Consider the following 26,825-nt stretch of genomic DNA (forward strand, 5'->3'; position numbering starts at 1 on the left):
ACGATGGGCTGAATGGCCTGAATATTTTGCAGTTCAAATCTGATATTTGTTCAGCATTGGAGCCAGATGGACGAACACGTCCTCTCTTTGATCACCTGTGGCAGCTCACCCCATCAGACCTGTCTCTCGAACCAGAGAGGCAGTGTTGTAGTGATATTGTTGCTGAACTGATAACCGAGAGACCCAGATTAATGGCTGAGGGGTCCCGAGTTCAAATCCCACATTTAAATGATGAAATTTAAATTCAGTAAAAACCTGGAATTGAAAGTCGAATGATGACCATAAAACCATTGTCAGAAAAACCCATCTGGTTCACTCATGTCCTTCACTGAAGAAAATCTACCGACCTTACCAGTGTGGTTGACTCTCAACTACCTCTGAAATGGCTGAGCAAGCCACTCTTCAAGGGACAGTTAGAGATGGGCAGTAAATGTTGGCATTGCCAGCTATGTCCGCACTCTCATGAATAAATTTAAAAAAAACCTCTCATTCCTGCCCACTCAGACCTGCTGTGAAGATGCTGGTGTTGGATTGAGATAAGCACAGCAAGAAGTCTCACAACACCAGGTTAAAGTCCAACAGGTTTATTTGGTAGCACAAGCAACCTCACACCTGCAGCAGAGATTGAGAACTATGCTCTCCATTGTGAAGCAGTTGTAACAGATACATCCCCCATGCTGGACCTCGAGCTTCTCTCGTTCAGTGTTGCTCTTGTCCAGTTGAGCAGATGAATGTGATTCTGCTGTGTTTCGTCTGTGCGTGCGGGCGAATAGGGGACTCTGCTACTGACGCTACTGGTAACGTGTCGTTCTGCTCAGATTATCATCTTTCTTTTCCCCACCTGTCCAGCATTGTTCTGATGGAGAAGTTGATCAGCTCACCTGACTTGTTTGTGATGCAAGTGGAGATGGATGTGTACACAGCACTCAAAAAGGTATGTAGCACTTTTGTAACTTTACTGTTGTAAAGATGCCACAAGGCACCTTCACAGGAGTGTGATCAGCAGGGATGTGACTCTGAGCCAAATAACAAGATATTGGGACTGGTCACCAAAGACATGGTGAAGTCAGAAGACATAGGGCAGAATTAAGCCACTCGACCCATCGTGTATGCTCAACCATTCAATCATGGCTGATATTTTTCTCTTCCCCATTGTCCTGCCTTTCCCCATAACCCCTGATCCCCCTATTAATCAAGGGCCTATCTGTCTCTGTCTTAAAGACACTCAGTGACCTGGCCTCTGCAGCCCTCTGCAGCAAAGAGTTCCACAGATTCACCACTCTCTGGCCAGAGGAATTCCTCCTCATCTCTGATTTAAAGGATCATCCGTTTAGCCTGAAGCTGTGTCCTCTGGTTCTAGTTTTGCCTACTAGTGGGAACATCCTCTCCATGTTCACTCTATCCAGGTCTCGCACTGTCCTGTAAATTTCAAGAAGATTCCCCCTTCACCCTTTTAAAGTCCAAGTAGTACAGACCCGGAGTCCTCAACTGTTCCTCATACGGACGAGCTCTTCATTCCAGGGATCATTCTTGTGAATCTCCCCTGGACCCTTTCCAAGGCCAGCACATCCTTCCTTAGATATAGGGCTCAAAACTATTCACAGGACTCCAAATGGAGTCTGACCAGAGCTTTATACAGTCTCAGGAGTACATCCCTGCTGTTGCATTCTCGCCCTCTTGATATGAACGCTAACACTGCATTTGCCTTCCTAACTGCCGACTGAACCTGCACGTTAACCTTAAAAGAATCTTGAACAAGGACTTTTAAGTGCCCTTGTATTTCTGATTTCCGAAGCATTTTCCCATTCAGAAGATAGTTTATGCCTCCATTCCTCCTTCCCAAGTGCATAACTGCACAGTTTCCCACATTGTCAGTTTGAAGGAATATCTTAAACGAGGAGAGAGAAGTTGAGAAATTTGGGGAAGGAATTCCAATGCCTTGAACCCAGGCAGCTATAGGCCTAGCCACCAGTGATGGATTAATAGGAACACAGGAACAGGAGTAGGCCATGTGGTCCCTTGAGCTCCCTCTGCCATTCAGTTAGATCGAACTCAACACCACTTTCCCACACTATTTCCATATCCATTGATGCCATGAGTGTCCAGAAAGTCAGAACTGGATTGCCAGAAGTTTTGTCCCAGAGTGGAAGAGTTACTAGGGGGCATAGGTTTAAGGTGCGAGGGGTGAGGTTTAAAGGAGATATATGAGGCAAGTTTTTTTTTAACACAGCGAGTGGTGGGTGTCCCAAACTCACTGCCAGGGGAGGTTGTGGAAGCAGATACAATAGTGACTTTTAAGGGGCATCTTGACAGACACCTGAATAGGATGGGAATAGAGGGATATGGTCCCCAGAAGGGTAGGGGGTTTTTGTTCAGTCGGGCAGCATGGTTGGTGCAGGCTTCGATGGATGAAGGGCCTGTTCCTGTGCTGTAATTTCCTTCATTCTCTTTGTTATATCTATCCGTCTCAGTCCTGAACACACTCAGTGATGCCGTGAGCAGACCGATAATCAAATTCCCAGCCTGGTTTTTATTCAGCTGCCCAGTGACTAACCAGTGATGGGCGAGGGGCCTCGTTCTTATCAAGTTGTTTCGGTCCATGCTTCTCAGACCTTTCTGCTGTGCGAGAACCTTTCTGCACTCAAAAGGCTGCTGGAAATCCCCACTTCCACTCTCTCCATGATCCCTCCTCCAGTCATAGCTCCCTGTGAGGAGTTTGTGAATCCTCTCACGGGAATACACTGCCAGATTACTCTTGATATCACGGAGGTAATTACCATTCTATTCCAATGTCTGGGCACCAATACCCAAACAAGCATCAGATTGATTTTTCAAACCTACTGCACTCAAATATACCCAATTTACAACAGGACAGGGTATTCGATAGGCAGGAAATACTTTATACCCAGTTTGGTGTCACTTTTGTTTATTCATGGGACGTGGATGTCGCTGGCTGGGCCAGCATTTATTGCCCATCACGAGTTGCCTGAGAGCAGTTGAGAGTCAACCACATTGCTGTGAGTCACGTGTAGGCCAGACCAGGTAAGGACGGCAGATTTCCTTCCCTGAAGGACATTAGTGAGCTAGATGGGTTTTTCCGACAATGGTTTCACGGTCGTCAGTAGATCCTTTAATTCCAGACTTTTTTCTTTGCCGTGGCGGGATTTGAACCCGGGTCCCCAGAACATTCGCTGAGTTTCTGGATTAATAGTCTAGCGATAATACCACCAGGCCGCCACCTCTCTTCACCTGCAATGAGACAGGATGTTGTATAAATCAGTGGAATTCTTTACTGCCGTGAGCTGTAGAGACTGGGTTGTTTGGTATGTTCAAGGCTGTGGTCGACAGATTGTTAATCAGTAAGGGAATCGAGGGTTATGGGGATAAGGTGGGAAAGTAGAGTTGAGGGTTATCGCAGCAAATCATTCACAAACTCATTGAATGGCAGCAGCAGACTTGATGGGCTGAATGGCCATCTGCTCCTATGTCTCATGGTCTTAGAAGCAGAAATATTTGATACCTAGTTGAGTGTCATCTGCATCAGGATAGAGCACTGTCTAAGCAAAGACAGATGCTTGTCATGTTTCACATGTTTATTCTCTGTTGTTTTTGACTGACATTTACAGCCCTCAGACCAGCTGAACACAATGAGAACTGACCTGTACTTCGCCGTCTGCTGCTTTCGAGTTGCTTTAGCCGAAGAGTAAACCATCTTAAACAGCCAATCCTCCGCAGTGCACGTTTTCTTGTTGTAATGGCCCAATCCCACTGGCAGGGTGAAGGTACGGTCAGTCCATGGGGGCAACAGTTCCCCCAGTGTCTCTCGGGCCGCTTTTGAATTCAGTCCTTTCCTTTTTGCAGTGGATGTTCCTTCAACTCGTGCCCTCCTGGAACGGCCCTTTGAAGCAATTGTTAACCGATGCAGATGCCTGGTTCTCCAAACGTAGGAAAGGTAAGCACTGTCTTCCGTCTGCTGGGCTCATCCCTGTGGCTGTGTGGCTGAACATGACTGCGGCTGGCGCAACGTACAGTGCCCCGAGAATGCAGTGTGTCTTTTTCTCAAGAAAGTTGGGGTAAAACCTTGCCGTGTGCCACTGGTTATCATTGTGTCTCTTTCATCCACGTTAAGGATAAGTAAATAGCCAACATTAAATAGCACTCAGTCCCGTGGGAAGCCTGCAGATTGCCGCAGGGTACTTCTCTCGAGAGTTTAGCCACAATTGGTTCCAGCCGTCACATCCACTTACGCCTTGTGGAATACATTTATATAAAGCTGACTGTCGGATAGCTGCAACAATGATTTGTCCTTTGTGTAATAAATGGAATATAAAAAGCTGTCAGACTCAGTAGATTGCAGTCAGTTCACACTGCCTGTTTTCATCCTGATGTAAATTTGCAATGTCTGTGCACCTTACTCATCTGTTCATTAGACTGTTTCCCATTTGTGTCCAAGCTCACTGGGTTTGATGAACAAACATAATCCCTTCCATGTCCCTCCCAGTGAAGGAACAGGGGAAAACAGCAGAATCTTCCCCAGGACAGACATTAAGGAAGGTTTGCTTTCCTGGAAACATAGAAGCGAGAAGCAGGAGGAGGCCATTTGGCCCTTTGAGCCTGCTCCACCATTTATTATCATTTTGCCTCATCATCGAATTCAGTGTCCCAATTTCTCCGCCCTGCCCCCCACCCCCATAATCCCTTGATCCCTTTCGCCCCAAGAACTACATCTAATTTCTTCTTGAATTCACACAATGTTCTGACCTCAACTACACCCTGTGGTAGTGAATTCCACACATTCACCACCCTCTGGGTGAAGAAATTTCTCCTCTCCTCCGTCAAAGAACAAAGAAAATTACAGCACAGGAACAGGCCGTACGCCCTCCCAAGTCTGCGCCGACCATGCTCCCCACCCTTATCAAAATGCCCCTGAAAAGTCACGACTATACCTGCTTCCACTACCTCCCCCGGCAATGAGTTCCAGCGCTCGCCACTCTCTGTGTAAAAAAAATCTGCCTCGTACTTCTCCTTTAATTCACACCTTAAACCTGTGCCCCCGAGTAATTGATGCTTCCACCCTAGGAAAAAGCTTCAGACTATCCACTCTGTCCATGCCCCTCATAATCTTGTAGATTTCTATCAGATCGCTTCCTCAACCTCCGTCATTCAAGTAAGAACAAACCAAGTTTCTCCAACCTCTCCTCACAGTTCATGTCCTCCATACCAGGCAACATCCTGGTAAATCTTTTCTGTAGCCTCTCCAAAGCCTCCACATCCTTCTGGTAGTGTGGCGACCAGAATTGAACACTATATTCCAAGTGTGGACAAACTAAGGTTCTATAAAGCTGCAACATGACTTGCCAGTTTCTAAACTCAGTGCCCCGGCCAACGAAGGCAAGCCTTCTTGATTACCTTGTCCACCTGCATTGTCACTTTCAGTGACCCAAAAGGTTTACCCCTTATCTTCAAACGATTACCCCTCGTTCTGGGCTCCCCTCACCATGGGGAACATTCTTTCTGAATCCATCCTGAAGAAGCTCCTGAGTTTTGCCTTTTTGAGATTGAGCCTCGCGGCACAGTTGAACAACAGATCAGGTCGTAGCCTCTCCTGGTGTGAATTAGAAACTGCCTGAAAGGCCAGGGCAGGTCTGGGGATCAGAGAGGGGACAGGGTGTGAAATGATGGGCTGGATTCGGTATGGGTTGGCGAACTTGGAAACATTATAAAAAGTAGGGATGCCACTCTGTGCTTGGTCTCTGCCTTTATCTTGTGAGCACTGCATCTTGTGTCTTATCTGTTATCTTGTGTCTTAGAAGACCAGGTTAAAGTCCAGCCGGTTTATTTGATATCACGAGCTTTCGGAGCAGTGCTGCTTCATCACATTATATCTTGTGAACACTCGTTCTTCAGTAGAGCTTTCTGATATTTGCTTCTTGGACTCCTTGCCCACTCCCTCTGATCTTGCCCACTCCCTCTGCCCATTGCCCACAATTTTGTTGAGTCTGAAGAAAAGCAGAGGTCATTGCTGGTGTGACAGTTTCAGCGATCTGTTGTGCTTACATGGCTGTGCAGTGCGGCTCTGTCATTCTGTGTATGATGTCTGGCATGGTCAGGTACTAATGTACCATTTGGCTTTGGTGAATACCTGCTGCCTCGGGCACCCCAAGTCCATGTGTTTGGTCAGTTCAGTGACAATCACTTCAACCTTTAAAAGACTTGAAATCATTGCAATGTGAAAATCCCAGTCTTTTCATGAGGAGAGAAAATAACATACTCTATCACACATCAGGATGAAAAATCGCCCATGACTATGTCCCCTGGATGGCACGGGAGCACAGTGGTTAGCACTGCTGCTTCAAAGCACCAGGGACCCGGGTTCATTTCCTGACTTGGGTTACTGTCTGCGTGGAGTTGGCACATTGTCCCCGTGTCTGCTTGGGTTTCCTCCGGGTGCTCCAGTTTCCTCTTACGTTCTGAAAGACGTGCTGGTTAGGGTGCATTGACCTGAACAGGCGCTGGAGTGTGGCCATTTGGGAAATTTCGCAATAACTTAATTGCAGTCTTCATGTAATCCTCCTTGTGACACTAAATAAATATACTTTTAATGTAAGCCTTACTTTGACCAATAAATAAACTTTAAACTTTACTTTTTACTTTAAATATCGCCCATGACTATATCCCCTGAAACATATGGGTGGCACAGTGGTTAGAACTGCCAGCCTCACAGCTTCAGGGACCCGGGTTCATTTCCTGACTTGGGTCACTGTCTGCGTGGAGTTTGCATGTTCTCCCTGTGTTTGCGTGAGTTTCCTCCGGGTGCTCCAGTTTCCTTTCATAATACGAAAGATGTGCTGGTTTGGGTGCATTGGCCGAGCCAAATTACCCCTCAGTGTACCCGAATAGGCGCCGGAGTGTGGTGATGAGGGGATTTTCACACTAACTTCATTGCAGTGTTACTGTAAGCCGACTTGTGACACTAAATAAATATATAACCTGACTGCTTTCGGTAGCAATGCAGTGAACCTTGGTGACTGTGACATGCTTGCAGAGACCCTGGCACTGCCCACCTTGAATCACTTTTCCAGTGAATGATAGGCATGTTTCAGGGGCATCAGCTGGTAACCGTGGAGATGATCGGTGCAATGCTTTTGACTGAGTGTGTAGCGTGAGGGACACTTGAAAATGTAAAAGACTGCAGTGAGCGCAGGATTGCAACAGAAACCCTTGTCACTATAGCACGTTGGTTCCATTCCCCCACTGGACTTGTTTGCAAATTAGATACAAGCAGAATAAATGATTTGTTGGAGCATGGTTTCTACTTGAAACGATCAAAAAGGTTTATTAATAGCAAGTAGACTAATAAGAAGCAGCAAAGGTAAAAAAAAAAGCATGCAAGAACATTGCTGATTAAAATATGAAAAGTAGCTACAGTTGCAAATGCTGGGATGGAACACGGAACTGTCCTCATTCTGTCTTTCTGCCACACTTCCTCTCATTCCAGCTGTCTATCTCTTCCTTACTCTCGTTCACACACACTCGCTTTTGTATCTAGCTCCCTCACCCATCTCTCTCATCTCTTTCTCTGTCTTGCACTCTCTTTTCGCTCTCTCTCTTACTTTCACTCTCTTTGTTTCTGCTCTCTGTCTCTCTCACACATGCTTGCTGGAATTTTACCGGCACGCCCTGCCCAGAATCGGGGCGCCCGTGGCTTGCAGAATGGCATTCTCCAATGGTCTCGGGCGGGATCTTACGAGCCTCAGGGCAGGTGAGGTGTTAAAATTCTGACAACTGTCTTCAGTCCACTCTGTCACTCAAATCTCTCTCTCTCTTCCTACCTCCCTCGCCCTCTCTTCCTCCCTCTCTCTTTATTTCACTCCCTTTGTCTCTCGCTCTCTCTTTGCCTCTCTCTCTCTCTCCCTCCCTCCCCCCTCTCTGCCTCTCTCTGTCTCTCCCCTCTCTGCCTCTCTCTGTCACACACGTGCACACATTCATTGTTCTCTCAGTCTGTCTCACACTCTATCACTCTGGCAGTTTCAGAAGTACTGCGGAATTACAGGAAGTTTGTATGCGACAGACTTTGACAGCATTAGTTGAGCTGATGTGGTGATGGAAAGCGGGACTATTTCCTTGCTAACTTGGTGACAGCCACAAGAAGTGATGGATTATCACTGTTCTTTCGAGAAACTGGTTTCCAAATGACATCCTTCCATTTCTGCTCCGATTAAAGGCGGATGATGGGGGAAAAGTAAGAAGTGACATTTCATCAGGACAGAATGTTGATCTTCCCATCATCTTCCTGGGCTGATTTCTATCAAACAGATTGAGTTCTTCAAGGAAACATGCATTCAACCTTGGAGTTTTCACCCTGACAGGACAGAATCGTAAAACCACATCGCTGGCTCTCTGCACAGACACTACCTGATCGACACACGGTGCTGTTCAAAGAGTGAAAAATAGCAGAAATCTGATTGAATAAAAATTGCTCATAGAATAACAATCTCTGAACAGACGGTGATTTAAATAAAATTTGTTACTTTGCGCCACTAAATGATTTCACCTCATTTTATTTTTCCACAGTCTCTGCTGCCTTTCTGAATCTAATAATACATCATTCTGTGGCTGAGAAGCAGCTTAGACCATTTCTTCACTTGATAAGCTAGCTCATGACACAGAACTGCTGCCTAGATTACATTCCGATTTACTGTGTGCCTTTTTCTTTGTTAATGTTTGTCATGGCACAGAATAGCTTTGTGAATTCATCTGAAAATACTACTTTTTTATTCATTCGTGGGCCATGGGCGTCACTGGTTGGCCAGCATTTATTGCCCATCGCTAGATTTGATTTGATTTGATTTATTATTGTCACGTGTATTAACATACTGTAAAAAGTATTGTTTCTTGCACGCTATACAGACAAAGCATACTAGATGGGTTTTTCCGACAGTCGACAACAGTTTCATGGTCATCAGTAGATTCTTAATTCCAGATTTTTTTTTATATTGAATTCAACTTCCGCCATCTGCCATGGCAGGATTCGAACCCGAGTCCCCAGAACATTAAAGTTTATTTATTCGTGTCACAAGTAGGCTCACATGAACACTAATGTAACATTAGTTAATGTTACATTTCACACTAACTAATTCAGTTAGTGTGAAAATCCCCTGGTTGCTGCACTCCGACGCCTGTTTGGGTACACTGACGAAGAATTTAGCATGGCCAATGCACCGAACCAGCGTGTCTTTCGTCTGTGGGAGGAAACTGGATCACCCGGAGGAAACCCACACAGACACGGGGAAACGTGCAAACTCAGCACAGTCACCCAAACTGGGAATTGAACCCGGGTCCCTGGCTCTATGAGCCAGCAGTGAGTTAGCTGAGTTTATGGATTAATAGTCTCGCAATAATACCACGCGGCCATCATCTCCCCTTCTGTCTTTTCAATTTTTTTTTAACGGTTAATGTTGCACGGGGAAATCTCTCACTCTTTGGTAGTGATACGAGGAAGAACGGTGCTATGCAGCAAAAGCTTCGGGTCTGGAATGAACTGCCCAAGACTGCAGCAGAGGCTGGTTCAATCGAGGGGAGGCATTTGGATTATTATCTGAAAAGGTAGAATGTGTAGGGTTATAGGGGAATAGGCACAGGTACAATGGGCCAAATGGCCTCCTCCTGCGCAGTAACCATTCTGTGGTCTAACAGCTCCAGATGAGAGTGGCAGTAGCTGAATTCGGATCAGTAAACCCCTTAACACGTGTTTGTTCTTTCAAACAGAAAGCTGTAATTGTAGCAGCTTCCTGGACACAGAGCAAGGGCAGAAGTTTGCTGGAGTCTTCAGCCACATTCGCCTTCAGTATGTCATCAATGACCTGGTGTCAGCTAAAATAATCGAGCGCGACATGATTATTCCTTCGGGTGAGTGAGTGCTCAGTTCCTCGGGATGGTAGAGAGCCTTCCTTTGCAATCTCTTAGTGGCTGCATACTAGGAGTATGGACAGAACGGTAATGTCTCGCAAGTTCTCCTGTCACTGCTCAACACAGCTGGGATTGATTGTACACACACGTTCTATAAATATCCTCCACTGACTGCATTCTGCTTAAGGAATAACCCTGCTTTTATTGGGAGATTTTGCTGTAATTCATCGTGACTCTTTAAACAGACTGTGCTAATTAGAGTCACGGGGTGGGTCACTCACTGGGTGAAGGAGCAGCACTCCGAAAGCTCGTGATTCCAAATAAAGCTGTTGGATTTTAACCTGGTGTTGTGAGACTTCTGAAATAGAGTCACAGGGTTGTTCAGTGCAGAAAAGACTCTTCGGCCCATCGAGTCTGTACCGACAGTACTTAGCACTAAAGTCACGCTAATCCCATTTTCCTGTACTTGTCCCATATCCTTGAATGTTATGTTTCAAGTGCTCATCCAAATGTTTTGTAACGGTTCCAAGGTTTCCAGCCTCCATTACCTTCTCGGTAGTGCATTCCAGATTCTCACCACCCACTGAGTGGAAAAGATTTTTCTCAAATCCCCTTTGAATCTCCTGCTCCTCAGCCTTAAACTCTGCCTCCTTGTGATTGACCCCCCGCAACCAAGGGGAACAGCTACTCCTTACTCACCCTGTCCATACCCTTCATAATCTTATGCAGCTCAATTATGCCCCCACCTCAGCCTTCTTTGCTCTCGAGAAAACAATCCAAGCTTATCCAGTTTCTCCTTACAGTTCAAATGCCCAGGGAGCGATGAGGTGAAAAGGTTACACACTGAGCCAAAGATGGAACTGTTGGGGTAGGAGAACCAAGAGGCAGATTCTGAGAAGAGCCTTAACCAAGTGTGATTGAACAAGGGTGTGATAAGCCCCCTTGACCTGCATAGGGAATTGCTAATTGACCTCCCAGTTGGGTTGGTTGAACATGAGATCCCTGGGCATTGGTAATCAGGTAACAAGGTGAAGCTTGAATACTGAGCCCTGTATAAAGCAAGACCTTGAGAGTGTCCATTAACCTTTTAGTCCAGGTTGGCACTCTTGTGTTCGTCACAGGCTGGTCATTATTGTTTAGTTATGTTTGTACAATAAAAGCGCCGCTGACTCTTGGAATTATTATAAAGGGACAGAATTCCACAGCTTGGAGCTCGGTACCGAACGGTAAGGCTCCCAACCATTCGGCCCTGCAAGGAGTGGGGGTTCAGGGGGGCTTTGGAATTGTGGGAGAGGTGAGGCTGTGGAGGATTGAAAAATAAATATAGAACCGAACATTTCTATCGCATCTTCCCTGAACTCAAGGAACCCTCGAGAGCTTGACAGACAATGGCCAGGATTTTACAGCCTCTCCCTGCCCAGTGGGATATTACAGTCCCGGCACTGGAAATGGCAAGTTAAACAGCCCACTGCTGCTGGGGTGAGACATCTCCTGGTGAGACTGTAATCCTAGCCTGTGCGTTTGACAGCTCAGTAAACTAACAGTGTATTCACTGGTGTTGGAGGCTGCAGTGGAAGGGGATTTCCTGTTGAATGAACAAAGAATAAAGTAAATTACAGCACAGGAACAGGCCCTTTGGCCCTCCAAGCCTGCATCGACCATGCTGCCCAACTAAACTAAAACCCCCTACCCTTTCAGGGCCATATCCCTCTGTTCCCATCCCATTCATGTGTTTGTCCAGACGCTCCTTAAAAGCCACTACCATATCCACTTCCATTACCTCCTCCGGAAACGAGTTCCAAGCACCCACCACCCTCAGTATAAAAAAAATCTGCCTTGTACATCTCCTTTAAACCTTGCCCCTCGCATCCTAAATCTGTGACCCCTAGTAATTGACTCTTCCACACTGGGAAAAAACTTCTGACTATCCAAATGCTGCTGCTTCTATCAGGCAACTCCTTGTTCGTAGATGTTCACAATCACCCTACTAAATTAAACCTTGCAAGGTTCATGGGGAAGTGGCAATTGGGTTTGGTTCAGCTGACAGGGTCTTGGTTTCCGATTGTGCTTCGATGTCCAATTGGTTCTTGTTACTTGACAGCTGTCTTGAACCTGACACCAGTCATGCTGCCTCTTAACAGAGTACAGCTATGATATGGAGATGCCAGCATTGGACTGGGGTGGGCACAGTAAGAAGTCTCACAACACCAGGTTAAAGTCCCGCGAGCTTTCGGAGCGCTGCTCCTTCCTCAGATGAGTATGAGTGAGAATGAGCTGTCAGTTCTCTGGCAGCATTGCTTCAACACAGATGTTCTGCCGAAGTTTGTGTGCCACATTGCGTGCTCCACAGTCTCGGGTGTCTTTCTGACTCTGCGAGAGTTCGGCAGAATGCTTGTCGTATGGGGAATGGTTGAGGACTCTGTGTCTGCACTCGTTGAAGTTCAGAAGGATGGGGGTTGGGGAGGTGGATCTGATTGAAATTTACAGGATACTGCAAGGCCTGGGTGGAGTGGACGTGGAGAGGGTGTTTTCACTAGTAGGAAAACCGAAAACCAGAGGGCACAACCTCAAGCTAAAGGGACGATCCTTTAGAACAGAGATGAGGAGGAATCTCTTCAGCCAGAGAGTGATGAATCTGTGGTACTCTTTGCCGCAGAAGGCTGTGGAGGCCAGGTCATTGAGTGTCTTGAAGACAGAGATAGATAGGTTCTTGATTAATAATGGGGTTATGAGGAAAAGGCAAGAGAATGGGGATGAGAAAAATATGGAAAAAATATTGAATGGTGGAGCAGACTCAATGGGCAGAGTGGCCTAATTCTGCGCCTGTGTCTGATGGTCTTATGAACTCGTGGAAATCTAACTGTGAGCTCTGTTTCCCAGGCTGGCTGGCTGCAATGTACAAACAACAGTGGTATGCCATGCTCCGAACTGAACAGGACAATGACTTGGGGTAGGTCACTGCGCTGGTTTCATTGTCACAAATGTGACTGAAGTTAGTTTTATTTTAGAAGCGCGCCCTCCTTAATTGGGCAACAACAGGATGGATTCTCATTTGTGTGGCCTGGCTGTAACAAAGCAGAAACCGGTTATCAATGGGGTCACCACCGCCCCTTTCCCCTCCCCCCCCTTGCTGCCCTGAGCCCACCTTTGAAAGCTGCCATTGAAAAAGCCCGTCAGTTTGAGGTCTGTCTCATGTTTAGAAATGTGCAGTCCTCAAGGTAAACACAATGGCGATGGCCAAGGGAGGGTGGAACAGGTTAGCGTTTGAACTGTGCTGACCCCACAATCAGGCAATAGTGCTGAAGACAGCCACCCAGGGTCCTTCTGGAGACGCTGGAGTCTACATGTGGGCACCAGTCACAGAACCCCAGTCTCTGTCCCCCCACCTTGTCATACTGGGAGCCAGGGCAGCCTGTTTATCCTCACTCAAACAAGCAAGCTTCCTGAAGAGATTGGGCAACAGGAAGTATGAGCAGGGGATGTGACTGCATTGAACAGGCACGCACCTACCCGGGCATACCTGTACACCTACACCGACATACCACACAGAACACATCTATACATGGGTGTAACGTAGCTCACACAGACAAACCACACAGGGCCCTGGATAATGAGGGCATGTTGGAATTTCACCCTGAGGTTTGACAGGGTTTGTTAGAGCCCTTGATGAGGTGATTTCACCAGCAGCAACCCTGAGTGATTCAGCGATCGCTTTGTAAATGCCACACCTTATTCAAGTGCTGAACACCCATCCAGGAAAGCAAGAGGCTGAGACCAGACTGTCTTCAACATGAGTTCATTCACAAAACCCAGACAAGGTAGAAGGCGGTTCTGAAAGATGTGTGCGAACCTTTCACTGCTCTTCAACGCAACTCAGTCAAGCACTAGGCTTTCACACCACAGCTAACTTGTGAATCTTCAGGCAAGGAAGTTTCTGTCAATCTTCTCCCCACAGTAGGTGTAGTCACTGTTTTCAGAAAAGCTGAGCCAATTTACACACAGTAAGATCACAAACAGTATTCAGATAATGAATGACTTGCTGTTTTCTTGTGCTAACAGTTGGGTAAATATTTGGAAGGATGCTGTGGAAGTTCCTGTGCCCTTCAAAATAGGGGCTATAGCATCTTTTATAGGACAGTGAGGGACCTTGTTTTTACTGAAAGACTGTCGGTGCGGCGCTCCTTCAGCGCTGACCCTCTGACGGTGCGGCGCTCCTTCAGCGCTGACCCTCTGACGGTGCGGCGCTCCTTCAGCGCTGACCCTCTGACGGTGCGGCGCTCCTTCAGCGCTGACCCTCTGACGGTGCGGCGCTCCTTCAGCGCTGACCCTCTGACGGTGCGGCGCTCCTTCAGCGCTGACCCTCTGACGGTGTGGCGCTCCCTCAGCACTGTACTAGAGTTTCAGCCTGGAATTCTGTGTTCAGTTGCCTTGAAGAATGTTGATTACATTGAACTAGTTTCAATGAGTTTGTAATTTGGTCTTTTCAGGCCAAAGGAAATTGTCAAAGAAGAGTTTGAAGGACGCAGCATGCGTTGTGGAAGGAAACTGGCAAAGGATGGCGATGTAAGTACCTGGAGAAAAGATGGAGGTCTCTCCCAAGATGAGAGAGGAACCTGGGTCCCCAGAACATTCGTTGAGTTTCTGGATTAATTGTCTACCAATAATTCCACGAGGCCATCACCACCCTTCTCTGTAAACTGCTGAGAGTTTAACTTTTAAAATTCCTCGAAACTGATGAGTGAATTCTCTCTCTGAGGTTTCCTAGCCCCAAATCCCCCAGCCCCGAAGGGGAGTTTGAATGGGTGATCTGAACTTGTCCTGCTTGCTGATTTTTAACAGAGGCACAATTGGGATGGGCTGCCTCTCTGGGCAGTGATAGCCTTTGGATCCCGTCACCATATCCAAAGGGAACAGTTGTCCCAGACTGAATGCTCTTTGTTCATGGACGGGGTTTTCCATTCCTGCCGACGAAGCTATCCAGTCCCATTGAAGTCAGTGGACTTCTGAATGTATCGCCATATCTTTTGGGTCCCATCCCCCCATCGTGAAAGGGACAGTACACGTCTACCATGGTAAGCATCTGGCATTGTTTGTATCGATGGAGGCTGTGTATGTTTGAACGTCTCTGTCTCTGTGTCTATCGATGTCTCAGAATCCTTTTCAGAGAGAGCTTTGAACACCATTGACAGGGCACTGGCTTCCTGAGACAGTAAGCTATGTTTGGTGATGAGTATTTGATAATAGAGGATTTTTATGGAGTCAGCATCTGAGGAAGGGTATCCTCCAAGCCTCTAACGATCTTCTTTTGGAAAGATTCTGGCCTTACCTGCTGTGAGTTAAGCAGTTAATGTGGTGTATCTCTCACCTGATGAAGGAGCAGTGTTCCCAAAGCTCGTGATAACCAAATAAACCTGTTGGACTTGAACCTGGTGTTGTGAGACTACTTTACTGTGCCTACCCCAGTCCATCGCTGGCAACTCCACATCCTGTGTTGTATGGCTTTGGTTTGTTTGAACTCTGTATAGTTTTTTTGGTTCTGATATAATTGAGTCTGCCCTCCAGAGAGGGTCATTTTGACCTTTGGGAGGTGACTGAGGAATGGGGCGGCAACTTCACCTCATCTCTGGGCAAGGATTTACCATAATATCAGGCTAAGAGACTTGGACGGGCTGGCTGAGTGGGCAAATACTTGGATAAATGTGAAGTTATCTGCTTTGGTGGCAAAAACAGGAAGGAAGATTATTATCTGAATGGTGGCAGTTTAGGAAAAGGGGAAGTACAACGTGACCTGGGTGTCATGGTGGAACAGTCGCTAGAAGTTGGCATGCAGGTACAGCAGACGGTGAGGAAAGCTCATGGCAAGCTGGTCTTCATAGCAAGGGGATTTGAGTAAAAGAGTTAAGGATGTCTTGCTGCAGTTACACAGGGTCTTGGTGAGGCCACACTTTGATTACTGTGTGCAGCTTTGGTCTCCTGGTCTGAGGAAGGATGTTTTTGCTATTGAGGGAGTCCAGTGAATGTTCACCAGACTGATTCCAGGAATGGCAGGACTGAGATATAAAGAGAGACTGGATCGACTGGGCTTGTACCTTGTGGAATTGAGAAGAATGAGAGGGGATCTCACAGAAAATACTGATGGGACCAGACAGGCTGGATGTGGGATAAATGTTCCTGATGTTGGGGAAGCCCAGAACAAGGGTTCACAGTCTAAGAATAAGGGGTAAGCCATTTAGGACTCAGATGTGGGAAAATTACTTCACTCAGAGACTTGTGAACCTGTGGAATTCTCTCGCACAGAAAGCTGTTGGGGCCAGTTTGTTAGATATGTTCAAGAGGGAACTGGACATGGGCCTTGTGGATAAAGGGATCAAGTGGTATCGAAAGAAAGCAGGAGTGGGATACTGAAAGTGCAGGCTCGAAGTGCGGAATGGCCTAGTCCTGCACCTATTTTCTCTGTTAATTATTAAACTCTGACTTCCCTCATTTACACTCATAATAAAGACTGGGGTACCTAATTGAAAACTTACCTGCTTGAGAAAATGCTCATCTCACCACAGGTATGACAGTGTTCCAAACTTAGGAAACACAAGCAGATGACATTGAAAAGGAGAACACAAACTGTCCATCATTCTCATGACAAAAACAAGGTGACAAGACATACTTCTCTCCTTCCCATCCCTGCACCGTGCTACATGCACCATAGCATAGTGATTAGTACTGCTGCCTGCCTCACAGTGCCAGGGACCCGATTCAATTCCTGGCTTGCGTCACTGTCTTTGTGGAGATTACACGTTATCTCCGTGTCTGCGTGGGTTTCCCCCGGATGCTGCAGTTTCCTCCTGTGGTCTGAAAGATGTGCTGGTTTGATGCATTGGCTGTGCTAAATTCCCCGTCGGTGTAACCCGAGCAGGTGCCGGAGTGTGGCAACTAGGGATTTTCACAGCAATTTCTTGCTGTATAAGGCTACTTGTGACACGAATAAATTCAAACTTTATATATAAAAAAAAAGAGCCTCACTTCATTCCCCCAAAATCCAAGTCAGTTCATCTTCTTAGACAGTTTAAATGTGAATCCCCTGGGTCTCCCTGTTTTCTAGCTGAAAATCCAGTTACTGAATTAGATGTTCTGATCATTTACTACTGTTTTATTGTGGTATAGCAGTTCAGGACAAATACTATTCCCCTCTGGAACCTCTCCCTTTCCAGAAGCCCCTTGATGCCTGGGGAAAACGCCACCTCTTCAGTTCAAGCTTCAGTGAGAATTATTTACTCTCAAATCTCTGTGAAGCAAGACCCGGTTAACAACCTTGTCACTCCTCAAACAGTGTTAAACTGGGAGGAATGAACACTGAGTGCATAAAGTCCAGCCAGCAACTTGTAAGGTGCCAAAATACTTAGATTTATATTTAATAGTTCTCTGAGTACATGAAATATCTTACCTGCTTTGGAGAGGATGTGCGGGTTAGGTGGATTCGCCATGCTAGTTGCGTGGGGTGACAGGTTGGAACTGGGGCCTGGGGAAGATGCTGTATTGGAGACTTGTTGCAGATTCGATGGGCCGAATGGCCTCCTGCTGCACTGTCAGGATTCTGTGAAAAGTGTTCTCCTTGCAACCTCACCTCCGTTGCTATATTGACACCTTGCAAGTGTACATCATAGAATCCCTGCAGTACAGAAGGAGGCCACCCAGCCCATTGAATGTGTACCGATCACAACCCAATCTGGGCTCTATTCCTGTAACCTTACACATTTACCCTGCTAATCCCCCTGAACTAAGGGGCAATTTATCATGGCCGATCCCTCCAGCCTGCACGTCTTTTGGAGTGTGGGAGGAAACCCACGCGGACAGGGGGAGAATGTGCAAACTCCACACAGACAGTAACCCAAGCCGGGAATCGAACCCGGGTACCTGGCGCTGAGGCAGCAGTGCTAACCACTGCGCCACCGTGCTGCCTGTCAGTGGCGTTGAAGAAATGCTTTGCCGTGGGAATGCATTGAAGCAGTGATTGCCTTTCCTCTTCCCCTTCCAGTACTGTTGGCGCTGGACCGGTTTCAGCTTTGGCTTTGACCTGCTGGTCACCTACACCAATCGATTCATCATATTCAAAAGGAACAGCCTGAGCCAGCCGTGCGGTGGCGCCGTTAGCCTGCTTCCTCGCAGGAACATCGCCTTTCGGTAAGAGTTGGTTTCCTGTCTTTACCAAGCATGTCAGGAGGTCTCTGTGGAGGAACCACAAGTGCCTTTCACCTGAAATATTCAGGTGAAATACAGAAAGAGAGATACAGAAGTGTCCAGAGGGGCAAGTTTTTCACATAGAGGCTGTGAGTGCCTACATGTAAATTGAGTTTGTGTCTTTATATGCCCTGTTACAAGTCCATGAGGAATGTTTCCCTGAGAAATAACTTCCCGTGTAGAGTTTGCACTTTCTCCCCGTGTCTGCATGGGTTTCCTCCAATTGCTCCGGATTCCCCCATCATGTAAAATTGACCCTCGTGTCAGGGGGATTAGTAGATAAATGAGGATCGTGGAAACTGGAGCCTGGGTGGGGGTTGTGGTCAGTATAGACTCGATGGACTGCATGGCCTCCTTCTGCACTGAAGGGATTTTATGATTCTATGAAATAAGCATCTTACCCAGACCCTCTCCCCTCACCGCCGTTTTATCCCTGCAATCCCACATACTTCCCATGGCTAATCCTCCTAACTCTCTAACCTTGGCAGCACAGTGGTTAACACTGCTGCCTCACAGCGCCAGGGACCTGGGTTCGATTTCCAGCCTCGGGTCACTGTCTGCGTGAAGTTGGTATATTCTCCCTGTGTCTGTGTGGCTTTCTTCCGGATGCTCCAGTTTCCTCCCACAGTCTTAAAGACATGCTGGCTAGGTACATTTACCCAAATGGGCGCTGGAGTGTGGCGACTAGGGGAATTTCACAGTAACTTCATTGCAGTGTTCATGTGAGCCTTATTTGTGACTAATAAATAAACTTTTAACTTTACACAATTTGGGACACTAAAGGGAAGTATAGCGTGGCTAATCCACCGAACCTGCAAGTCCTGGGACTGTGGGAGAAGAGCAGAGCAGATCACTCAATGTGTCATTCAGTATGAGGATGTCTGATGACCGTCCGTCATGGTTCCAGTTCCCTGTACAGCAGGATTCCATCGATCACGGAGTTGAAATGATGAAGAGAATGGTTTGTAAGCTTCAGCCGGAGGAGAAATGTTGGAATGGTGAGCGACGAAGAGGCCTCCTCACCGCGTGGCAGGAACTGTGTTTGTAATAACGAAGGGCCTGCCTGCTCTGGAATTGCTGAGATGATTTATCAGTGCTCAATCCAAAAGAATGGTCCATTGTACAGAGAACAGCAAATCCACCCACAACCTGTGGGAGTCTCGTGTCTTGATTGCAGCCTTTCTCAGAAATGTCAGAAGGCGATGAGTGAGTGAGTCTGCTGCTTACTGAGCAGGAGGATGAAGCAGGAGGATTGAAGTGATTAGTGACATTGAGTGGTAGTCCAGGCTGTACGCAGCTCATTTGTATTTTATCTCTTGCTGGTGAGTTAGGTTGGGAGGTGACAGTTCCACCAGGTCGCTAACACAGGAATGACATTAAGTTAAAGTTTATTTATTAGTCACAAGTCAGGCATACATTAACACTGCAATGTAGTTACTATGAAATATCCCGAGTCGCCACAGTCCGGCACCTGTTCGGGTCAGTGCACCCTAACCAGCAAGACTTTCAGAATGTGGGAGGAAACCGGAGCACCCAGTGGAAACCCACGCAGACACGGAGAGAATGTGTAAACAGTGACCCAAGCTGGGAATCAAACCCGGGTCCCTGGCTCTGAAGCAGCAGTGCTAACCACTGTGCCACCGTGCTGCCCCCATTCAGTTTACACATCAAATGCTGCATTGATAAAGTTTGGCCATTCTAATATTGTCTTTGTTTCGTGGGTGAAAGGAGGGGATTGAGGGAGGATCAGTGATCAAGAATGGCTAAAGTACACTGACCCTCGACAATGTGATTACGAAACTTGTGTTTGATGAAATTTGTATTTGTAACATGTTAATATCAGATATTTCGATCGTGTATTAAGTGCTTCGAATGGGATCACGCTGCTGTTAACATTCTGACCCAAGAGAACTTCGGGGAGGAAAAATGATGGCACAGAGGGCCAGTCAGTCCTTTGTCCTCATACAAGATGTGCAGGTGCAGTAGATTGGCCACGCTAAATTTGAAAAGTTAAAAGTTTATTTCTTAGTCACAAGTAAGGCTTACAATAACACTGCAATGAAGTTATGTGAAATTCCCCTTAGTGTCCCAAGATGTGTAGGTAAGGAGAGTCTGTCAGAGAGTCAGTGCAGACTCCAGGGGCTGAATGGTCTCTTCTGCACTGTCAGGATTCTGTGATAATCAACTAGTTTGTTCATGTCATGAACACACCTTCCATGGCCAGCGAGTTCCAGGGTAGGACTTGAACCAGGCCGTGTGCAACACTGTTACCGTGTTTCCCTGTGCATTTTCACTTCCTTCCTTTGAAACCAGTGTTCTAGTTTTTTCATTCATGGAACATGGGTGTCGCTGGCTGGGTCAGCATTTTTTGTGCATTCTTAGTTTGCCCTTGGAGGGCAGTTGAGCGTCAACCACATTGCTGTGGCTCTGGAGTCACATGTTGGCCAGACTGGGTAAGGACGGCAGATTTCCTTCCCGAAAGGACATTAGTGAACCAGATAGGTCTTTCCACCAATCGACAGTGGTTTCCTGGTCATCAGTAGATTCTTAATTCCAGATATTTTTTATTGAGTTCAAATTCCACCAACTGCCGTGGCGGGATTCGAACCCGGATCTCCAGAACATTAGCTGAGTTTCTGGATTAATAGGCGAGCGATAATACCACTAGGCCATGATCTCACAAAGTCTCTGCCTCAGTCGCCATTTCTGTTTAAAACATTCCACGTACAAATAACCCCATCTGTCAAACACTGTCTCTCATTCAGGGTAGTGTTCTATGCTGCCAACTAACAGAGACAAGTCTTTCTCAGTATTCCCTCTCGGGATCTTTCGTAAGTTGAAAAACTGGAACTGTGTCCACCAGTGCAAACTGTTCCAATTTTCCATCCTTTCTCCAGACTTTGAGAGGGATTGTCGCAGCGGCTGATGGTATCGTGAGGTGTTCTGAAGTGTAGACTGTATTCTAAATGGAGCTGAACCAATGCCACTCATGCACGCATATGAATACATTAGGAACAGAAGTAGGCCACTCAGCCCCTCGAGTCTGCTCCAGCATTCAGTAAGATCATAGCTGATCTGTTTTTAACCTCAACGTACTTTCTTGCCGACCTCAATAACTTCTCAGCCCCTTGCTTATCAAGAATCTATCTAGATCTGCCTTAAAGATATTCCAAAACTCCATTCACACCACCTTTGAGGAAGAGTTTCAAAGATTCGCAACCTCGTGAGAGAAAATCAACTGACTTAAATGGGTGATGCCTTGTTTTTAAACAGTGACCCATGGTTCTAGATTCTGCAGCAAGAGGAAGCATCCTCTCCACATCCACATCCTCTGCACATCCACATCCTCTCCACATCCACCCTGGCAAGTTCCCTCAGGATCTTGCAAGTTTCAATCAAGTTGCCTCTTACTCTTCTAAACTCCAGTGGACACAAGCCCAACCTGTCCAACCTTTCCTCAGAAGACAATCCAACCATTGCTAATACTAATCCAGAAAAACTGCTTCCAATGCATTCACATTTTGTCTTAAATAGTGTCCACAGTAATCCAGACTTCGTCTCACCAATGCCTCATATTGCTGAAGCATAACCCCCTACCTTTGCAATCAATTCACCTCACAGTAAACATTCTCTCAGCTTTCCTAATTACTTACTGTATCTGCATACCAGCCTTTTGTGATTTATGCACTGGGACACCCAGTCCTTTCTGTGCCTCAAGAGCTCTGAAATCTCTCACCATTTAGGCAACAATATTTTTTTTTTATTCTTCCTGCCAGAATGAGAATTTGACGCTTTCCCACATTATACATTTGCCAGATCTTTGCCCGCTCACTTTATCTATCTGTCCCCTTTTGTTGTCTCCTTCAATCCCCTTTACAGTTTATTTTCCCATCTATTTTTATGCCATCAACAAATTTCACATCCAGGTAGTGCCAGGGATTGTCAGAGGATACAACAGGATATACATAGATTGGAGACTTGGGCACAGAAATGGCAGATAGAATTTAATCCGGAGAAATGCGAGGTGATGCATTTTGGAGGATCAAATTTAGTTGTGAATTATACTGTAAATGGCAGAACTCTTCAGGACATTAACATACAGAGGGATCTGGGCGTGCAGATCCACAGTTCCCTAAAATTGGCAACACATGTGGCCAGGGTGATTAAGAAGGCATATGGCATGCTTACCTTCATCAGCCGGGGCATTGAATACAAGATATGCTGCAACTGTATAAAATCTTTGTTAGGCCTCATTTGGGGTATTTTGTGCTGTTCTGATCACCACACTCGCAGAAGAACATACAAGCTTTGGAGAGACTGTAAAGTAGGTTCACCAGGACGTTGCCTGGTCTCGAGGATAAATGTTATTCTCTCATGGGATAAAAGGTGAGCAAGCTAGATGTGTGGAGAACTGGCTTGGCCATAGAAGACAGAGGGTAGCAGTGGAGGGGTCTTTTTCCGGTTGGAGGTCTGTGACTTAGTGGTGTTCCGCAGGGCTCTGTACTGGGACCTCTGCTGTTTGTGATATATATAAATGATTTGGAAGAAGATGTTTCCTGGCTGTCTGATATGACATGCAGGAGCAGTTTGGACTGGAACACAAAGCTGAGACTGAGTTCTGTGCCTCCTTGGACAAGATGCCCAACAGCCACAATGGGCCGTTCTCGCTGGTCCTCACGGTAACTGCAGCCGTGACCTTCAAGAGCTTTCCAGTTGCTGCAAAGACACAGGATAATCCTGTCAGGATGAGGGACAGGTTGCCTCTGAAATGGAGTTGGGGACACGGGAAGGAGAGTCGTGACGTGTTCCAGGCTAGGTTTGGCGATTGAGAAAGAGGGCGCTTGGGACTGATGCTGGTGTGAACTTACTCTCTATTGATGCTGTCTATTTCAGATTGAGATTGGCGTCGTTCGACAGCAACGGGAAGGTGATCTGTAGTCGAGCAGTGGGCTACCAGATCCTATCACTAGAAAAAGACCAGGTAAGATGCGCAGTACCTGGAGGAAGGGAACTGTGGATCCCCTCACTCCCGGTATAAATCCCTCCTCTTATTAGAAAGATTGTTTTATGAAGCACTGGTGATGTTACTGTGGGAATTATGATCAATAACCTGGATGAAGAAAGCAAAAGCAAAGCTGTCCTGTGCAACAAAACCTCAAAGCTTTGAGAAGCTGTGGGACTCGCTGGAATCTGACTGTTTGTTGCTGTGAGACATGGAGAGGAATGTTACAAAATGCAGCGAGGCATTCCAAAAACATGTGGGTTAGATAGATTGACCATGGTATTTGAGAGGGGTTACGGGGATCGGATGCGGGGGGGACAACCCGGGTAGGATGCTCTTATGGAGAGTCGGTGCAGACTTCGAATCATCAAATCCCTACAGTGCAATGGGAGGGCATTCAGCCCATCAAGCCTGCACTGACTACAATCCCACCCAGGCCTGTTCCTGTAACCCCACATATTCACCCTGCTAATCCCCCTGAGACTGAAGAGGCAATTTAGCATGGCCGAATCTGCACATATTTGGAGTGTGGGAGGAAACCAGAGCACCGGTGGAAACCCACGCAGACACAGGGACAATGTGCAGACTCCACATAAAGAATGATCTGACGCCAGAATTGAACCCGAGTCCCCGGCACTGTGAGACAGCAGTACTAATCACTGAAACCACAGGAGAAAATGCTGGAAAATCTCAGCAGGTCTGGCAGCATCTGTAAGGAGAGAAAAGAGCTGATCCTTCGAGTCTGAATGACTCTTTGTCAAAGCTTTGACGAAGAGTCATCTGGACTTGAAACGTCAGCTCTTTTCTCTTCTCATTGATGCTGCCAGACCTGCTGAGATTTTCCAGCATTTTCTCTTTTGGTTTCAGATTCCAGCATCTGCAGTAATTTGCTTTTATCAAGTACTAACCACTGTGCTGCTTGATGGGTCGAATGGCCTCTTTTGCACCGTAGAGGTTCGACCATTCAAAGCTCTAGTGAATTGGGTGGAAGCAGTGAGGTTCTGCCCATAGATACCCACAGGGATAAAGAACGCATGTTTCCAAGTTATTGTAATGAAAACAACTTTTACATTTTGGTGTCTAGTCCGTTTTGAACAGTGATGGAAGTAGAAAGCACAAGAGAGGGATTTATACCTTGCTTAACCTGCGTGGATTTCTTTAGCACTAAGTGTGTACAGGGCATGCAGAAGTGCTCAGTGACCGTGCTTTCACTAGCTGTCATTGAGCAATTCCCCTGAAAATATTTGGCTTTGCTAATAAGAGTTTATACACTGGACAAAACGGGGCATTTTTTTTTATTCTCAGATTGATGGGCTCAGAAAGTTTGTAATGATCCAGAATTCGAGCGTTTGCCAGCCTTTGTTAAGCTCGCTCTTGTTACCTTGCTCCCCATTCTGTTGCTGATCTTGGTTTGTGTTTGAATGCAGGAACAGATTGTACTGAACCTGGACAGCAGGCTCCTGATGTTCCCACTCTATATCTGCTGCAATTTCCTTTATACCTCGGCAGAAGCAAAGCCTGAAGTGGATGAGCAGCCGGTGCACGGTGAGAACTGAGAGTCGCTCAGGAATCCCTGTCTGAGAGGAGAGCTGTACCGGTCCACAGACTGGTGGTGGAAATCACGGTACGATCAGTTCATTCCATCTGCTTGTGCGGGCAGGTACCTTCTGGAACCATCAGCTTTCTCCTTGGTACGGCCTCCAGCAGCATTTTGTGGCAGGATCGAGGCTGCGGTGGAGATTTACAATGAAGAGTGTGGAAACTGGCAGAGTCCGGCATGTGGCCAGAGGAACCTATCCATACCTCACTGTCTGCAGACAGCTGGGCAGAGTGACTGCGAAAGCAGCAATGGAATTTTCAATCGGGCTGATGTCTTCAGCTACTGGCCTGTTTGTGCACCAGTCGCGAAGAGAAAGGGAAGCTTGAACAGTGCTTCCCTCCCACACGGCCACGGAGCCATCGCCCCTTCCTTCTGGGACTTGTGCACAGACAGCCCTCCGACTCCTGGCTCCAAATTCTTGAAGCGAGTTGGAGAGAGATGGGCAGCGGATCGCAAGTTGGGGGAAGCGGAGATCAACAGATGCTCCCAGTTGGCAGCAGAGAGACAGTGAGGGAGCAGAATAGCAGCCGATTTGTTTTATCAACGTCCATCTCACACACGAGTACACAGACGCACGCACACACACTGACGCACAAACACAGATACACACTCACACATAGACACACACAAACATAGACCACCAATGCAATGCAAGTGCATTGAGTGCAATTATCACCTTCCCTGGGACCCATTCAGCTGCTTGGACACTTGGAGAGGGTGCGGGCAAGCCCTCTAATCTTTCATTCCAGAGAATCAGCAACCCCACCCCCACCCACCACCCTGCCCCACAGAGTAAGTCAGCAGAACAGCAATAACACCTTCCTTCCGCACCATTGTACACAGCACTTCGTTCCTGGGGGGAGAGAGAGCAGCACTGCCCTCCACAGGTAGCAGGTTGCAAACACTTGTGTTATTTTTTTACATATAAAAGGCTTATCTCTTTCCATCACCAACCTTCCAATCCAAGTTTGTAAATACATAGAAACTCCACTTGCTTGACCAAACAGTATTGAAGGTTGGATGAGGTTTAGAGTGTGTGTTTTTGTCTCTGTTGGTGTGTTGTGACAGAGGGAGTGAGGAGGAAGCGTGCGAGTTGTCCCATTCTGCATCTTGAAGGATGTTTATTTTGGTTTGCAGCATTGAATTGCAAAGTTTTCTTCGTGCGCGCGCGTGTGTGTGTGTGAGAGAGAGAGTGACACACTGTGTTGAGATATTATTATTAAAAAGCTGACCTTCTACACCGTTTACTGTTTTTCATAAGGACTCCAGGAGAAAGATTTGATTTGATTTATTATTGTCATATGTATTGGTAAACAGTGAGAAGTATTGTTTCTTGCATACTATACAGACAAAGCATACCGTTCATAGAGAAGGAATGGAGAGGGTGTGGAATGTAGTGTTACAGTCATAGCTAGGGTGCAGAGAAAGATCAACTCAATGCGAGGTAAGTCCATTCAAAAGTCTGACAGCAGCAGGGAAGAAGCTGTCCTTGAATCGGTTGGTACGTGACCTCAGACTTTTGTATCTTTCTCCAGAAGGAAGAAGGTGGAAAAGAGAATGTCCGGGGTGCTTGGGGTCCTTCATGATGCTGGCTGCTTTGCCGAGGCAGCAGGAAGTGTAAACAGAGTCAATGGATGGGAGGTTGGTTTGCGTGATGGATTGGGCTACATTCATGATCTTTTGTAGTTACTTGCAGCTGAGGGCAGAGCAGGAATCATACCAAGCTGTGATACAACCAGAAAGAATGCTTTCTATGGTGCATCTGTAAAAGTTGGTGAGAGTTGCAGCTGATATGCTAAATTTCCTTAGTCTTCTGAGAAAATAGACGCGTTGGTGGGCTTTCTTAACTATAGTGTCAGCATGGAGGGACCAGAACAGGTTGTTGGTGATCTGGACACCTAAAAACTTGAAGTCCTTGACCATTTCTACTTTAACCCCGTTGATGTATGCAGGGGCATGTTCTCCTTTTATGCTTCCTCAGTCGATGACAATATCCTTCATTTTATTGACATTGAGGGAGGGATTATTGTTGCCTCATCAGTTCACCAGATTCTCTATCTCATTGCTGTACTCCGTCTCGTC

The 26,825-nt window shown here is 46.7% G+C and overlaps 1 protein-coding gene across 1 annotated transcript in view; it reads left to right on the forward strand.

The window, feature by feature from the left end:
- The window catches only part of gmcl1 (germ cell-less, spermatogenesis associated), a 69,325-nt gene extending 43,371 nt beyond the window's left edge, over positions 1 to 25,954 (forward strand). The window contains exons 7-14 of the mRNA XM_080216917.1: positions 850 to 934; positions 3,862 to 3,952; positions 9,769 to 9,909; positions 12,790 to 12,859; positions 14,397 to 14,472; positions 17,939 to 18,084; positions 23,035 to 23,122; positions 24,571 to 25,954. Of these exons, the coding sequence (XP_080073043.1) occupies positions 850 to 934; positions 3,862 to 3,952; positions 9,769 to 9,909; positions 12,790 to 12,859; positions 14,397 to 14,472; positions 17,939 to 18,084; positions 23,035 to 23,122; positions 24,571 to 24,699 (826 nt within the window). The 3' untranslated portion in view covers positions 24,700 to 25,954. The remainder of the gene's footprint in view (positions 1 to 849; positions 935 to 3,861; positions 3,953 to 9,768; positions 9,910 to 12,789; positions 12,860 to 14,396; positions 14,473 to 17,938; positions 18,085 to 23,034; positions 23,123 to 24,570) is intronic.
- Positions 25,955 to 26,825: the final 871 nt, after the last annotated feature.

The sequence above is a fragment of the Carcharhinus amblyrhynchos genome, chromosome 34 (assembly GCF_965287045.1).
Source record: "Carcharhinus amblyrhynchos chromosome 34, sCarAmb.v2.hapA, whole genome shotgun sequence".
Taxonomy (NCBI): domain Eukaryota; kingdom Metazoa; phylum Chordata; class Chondrichthyes; order Carcharhiniformes; family Carcharhinidae; genus Carcharhinus; species Carcharhinus amblyrhynchos.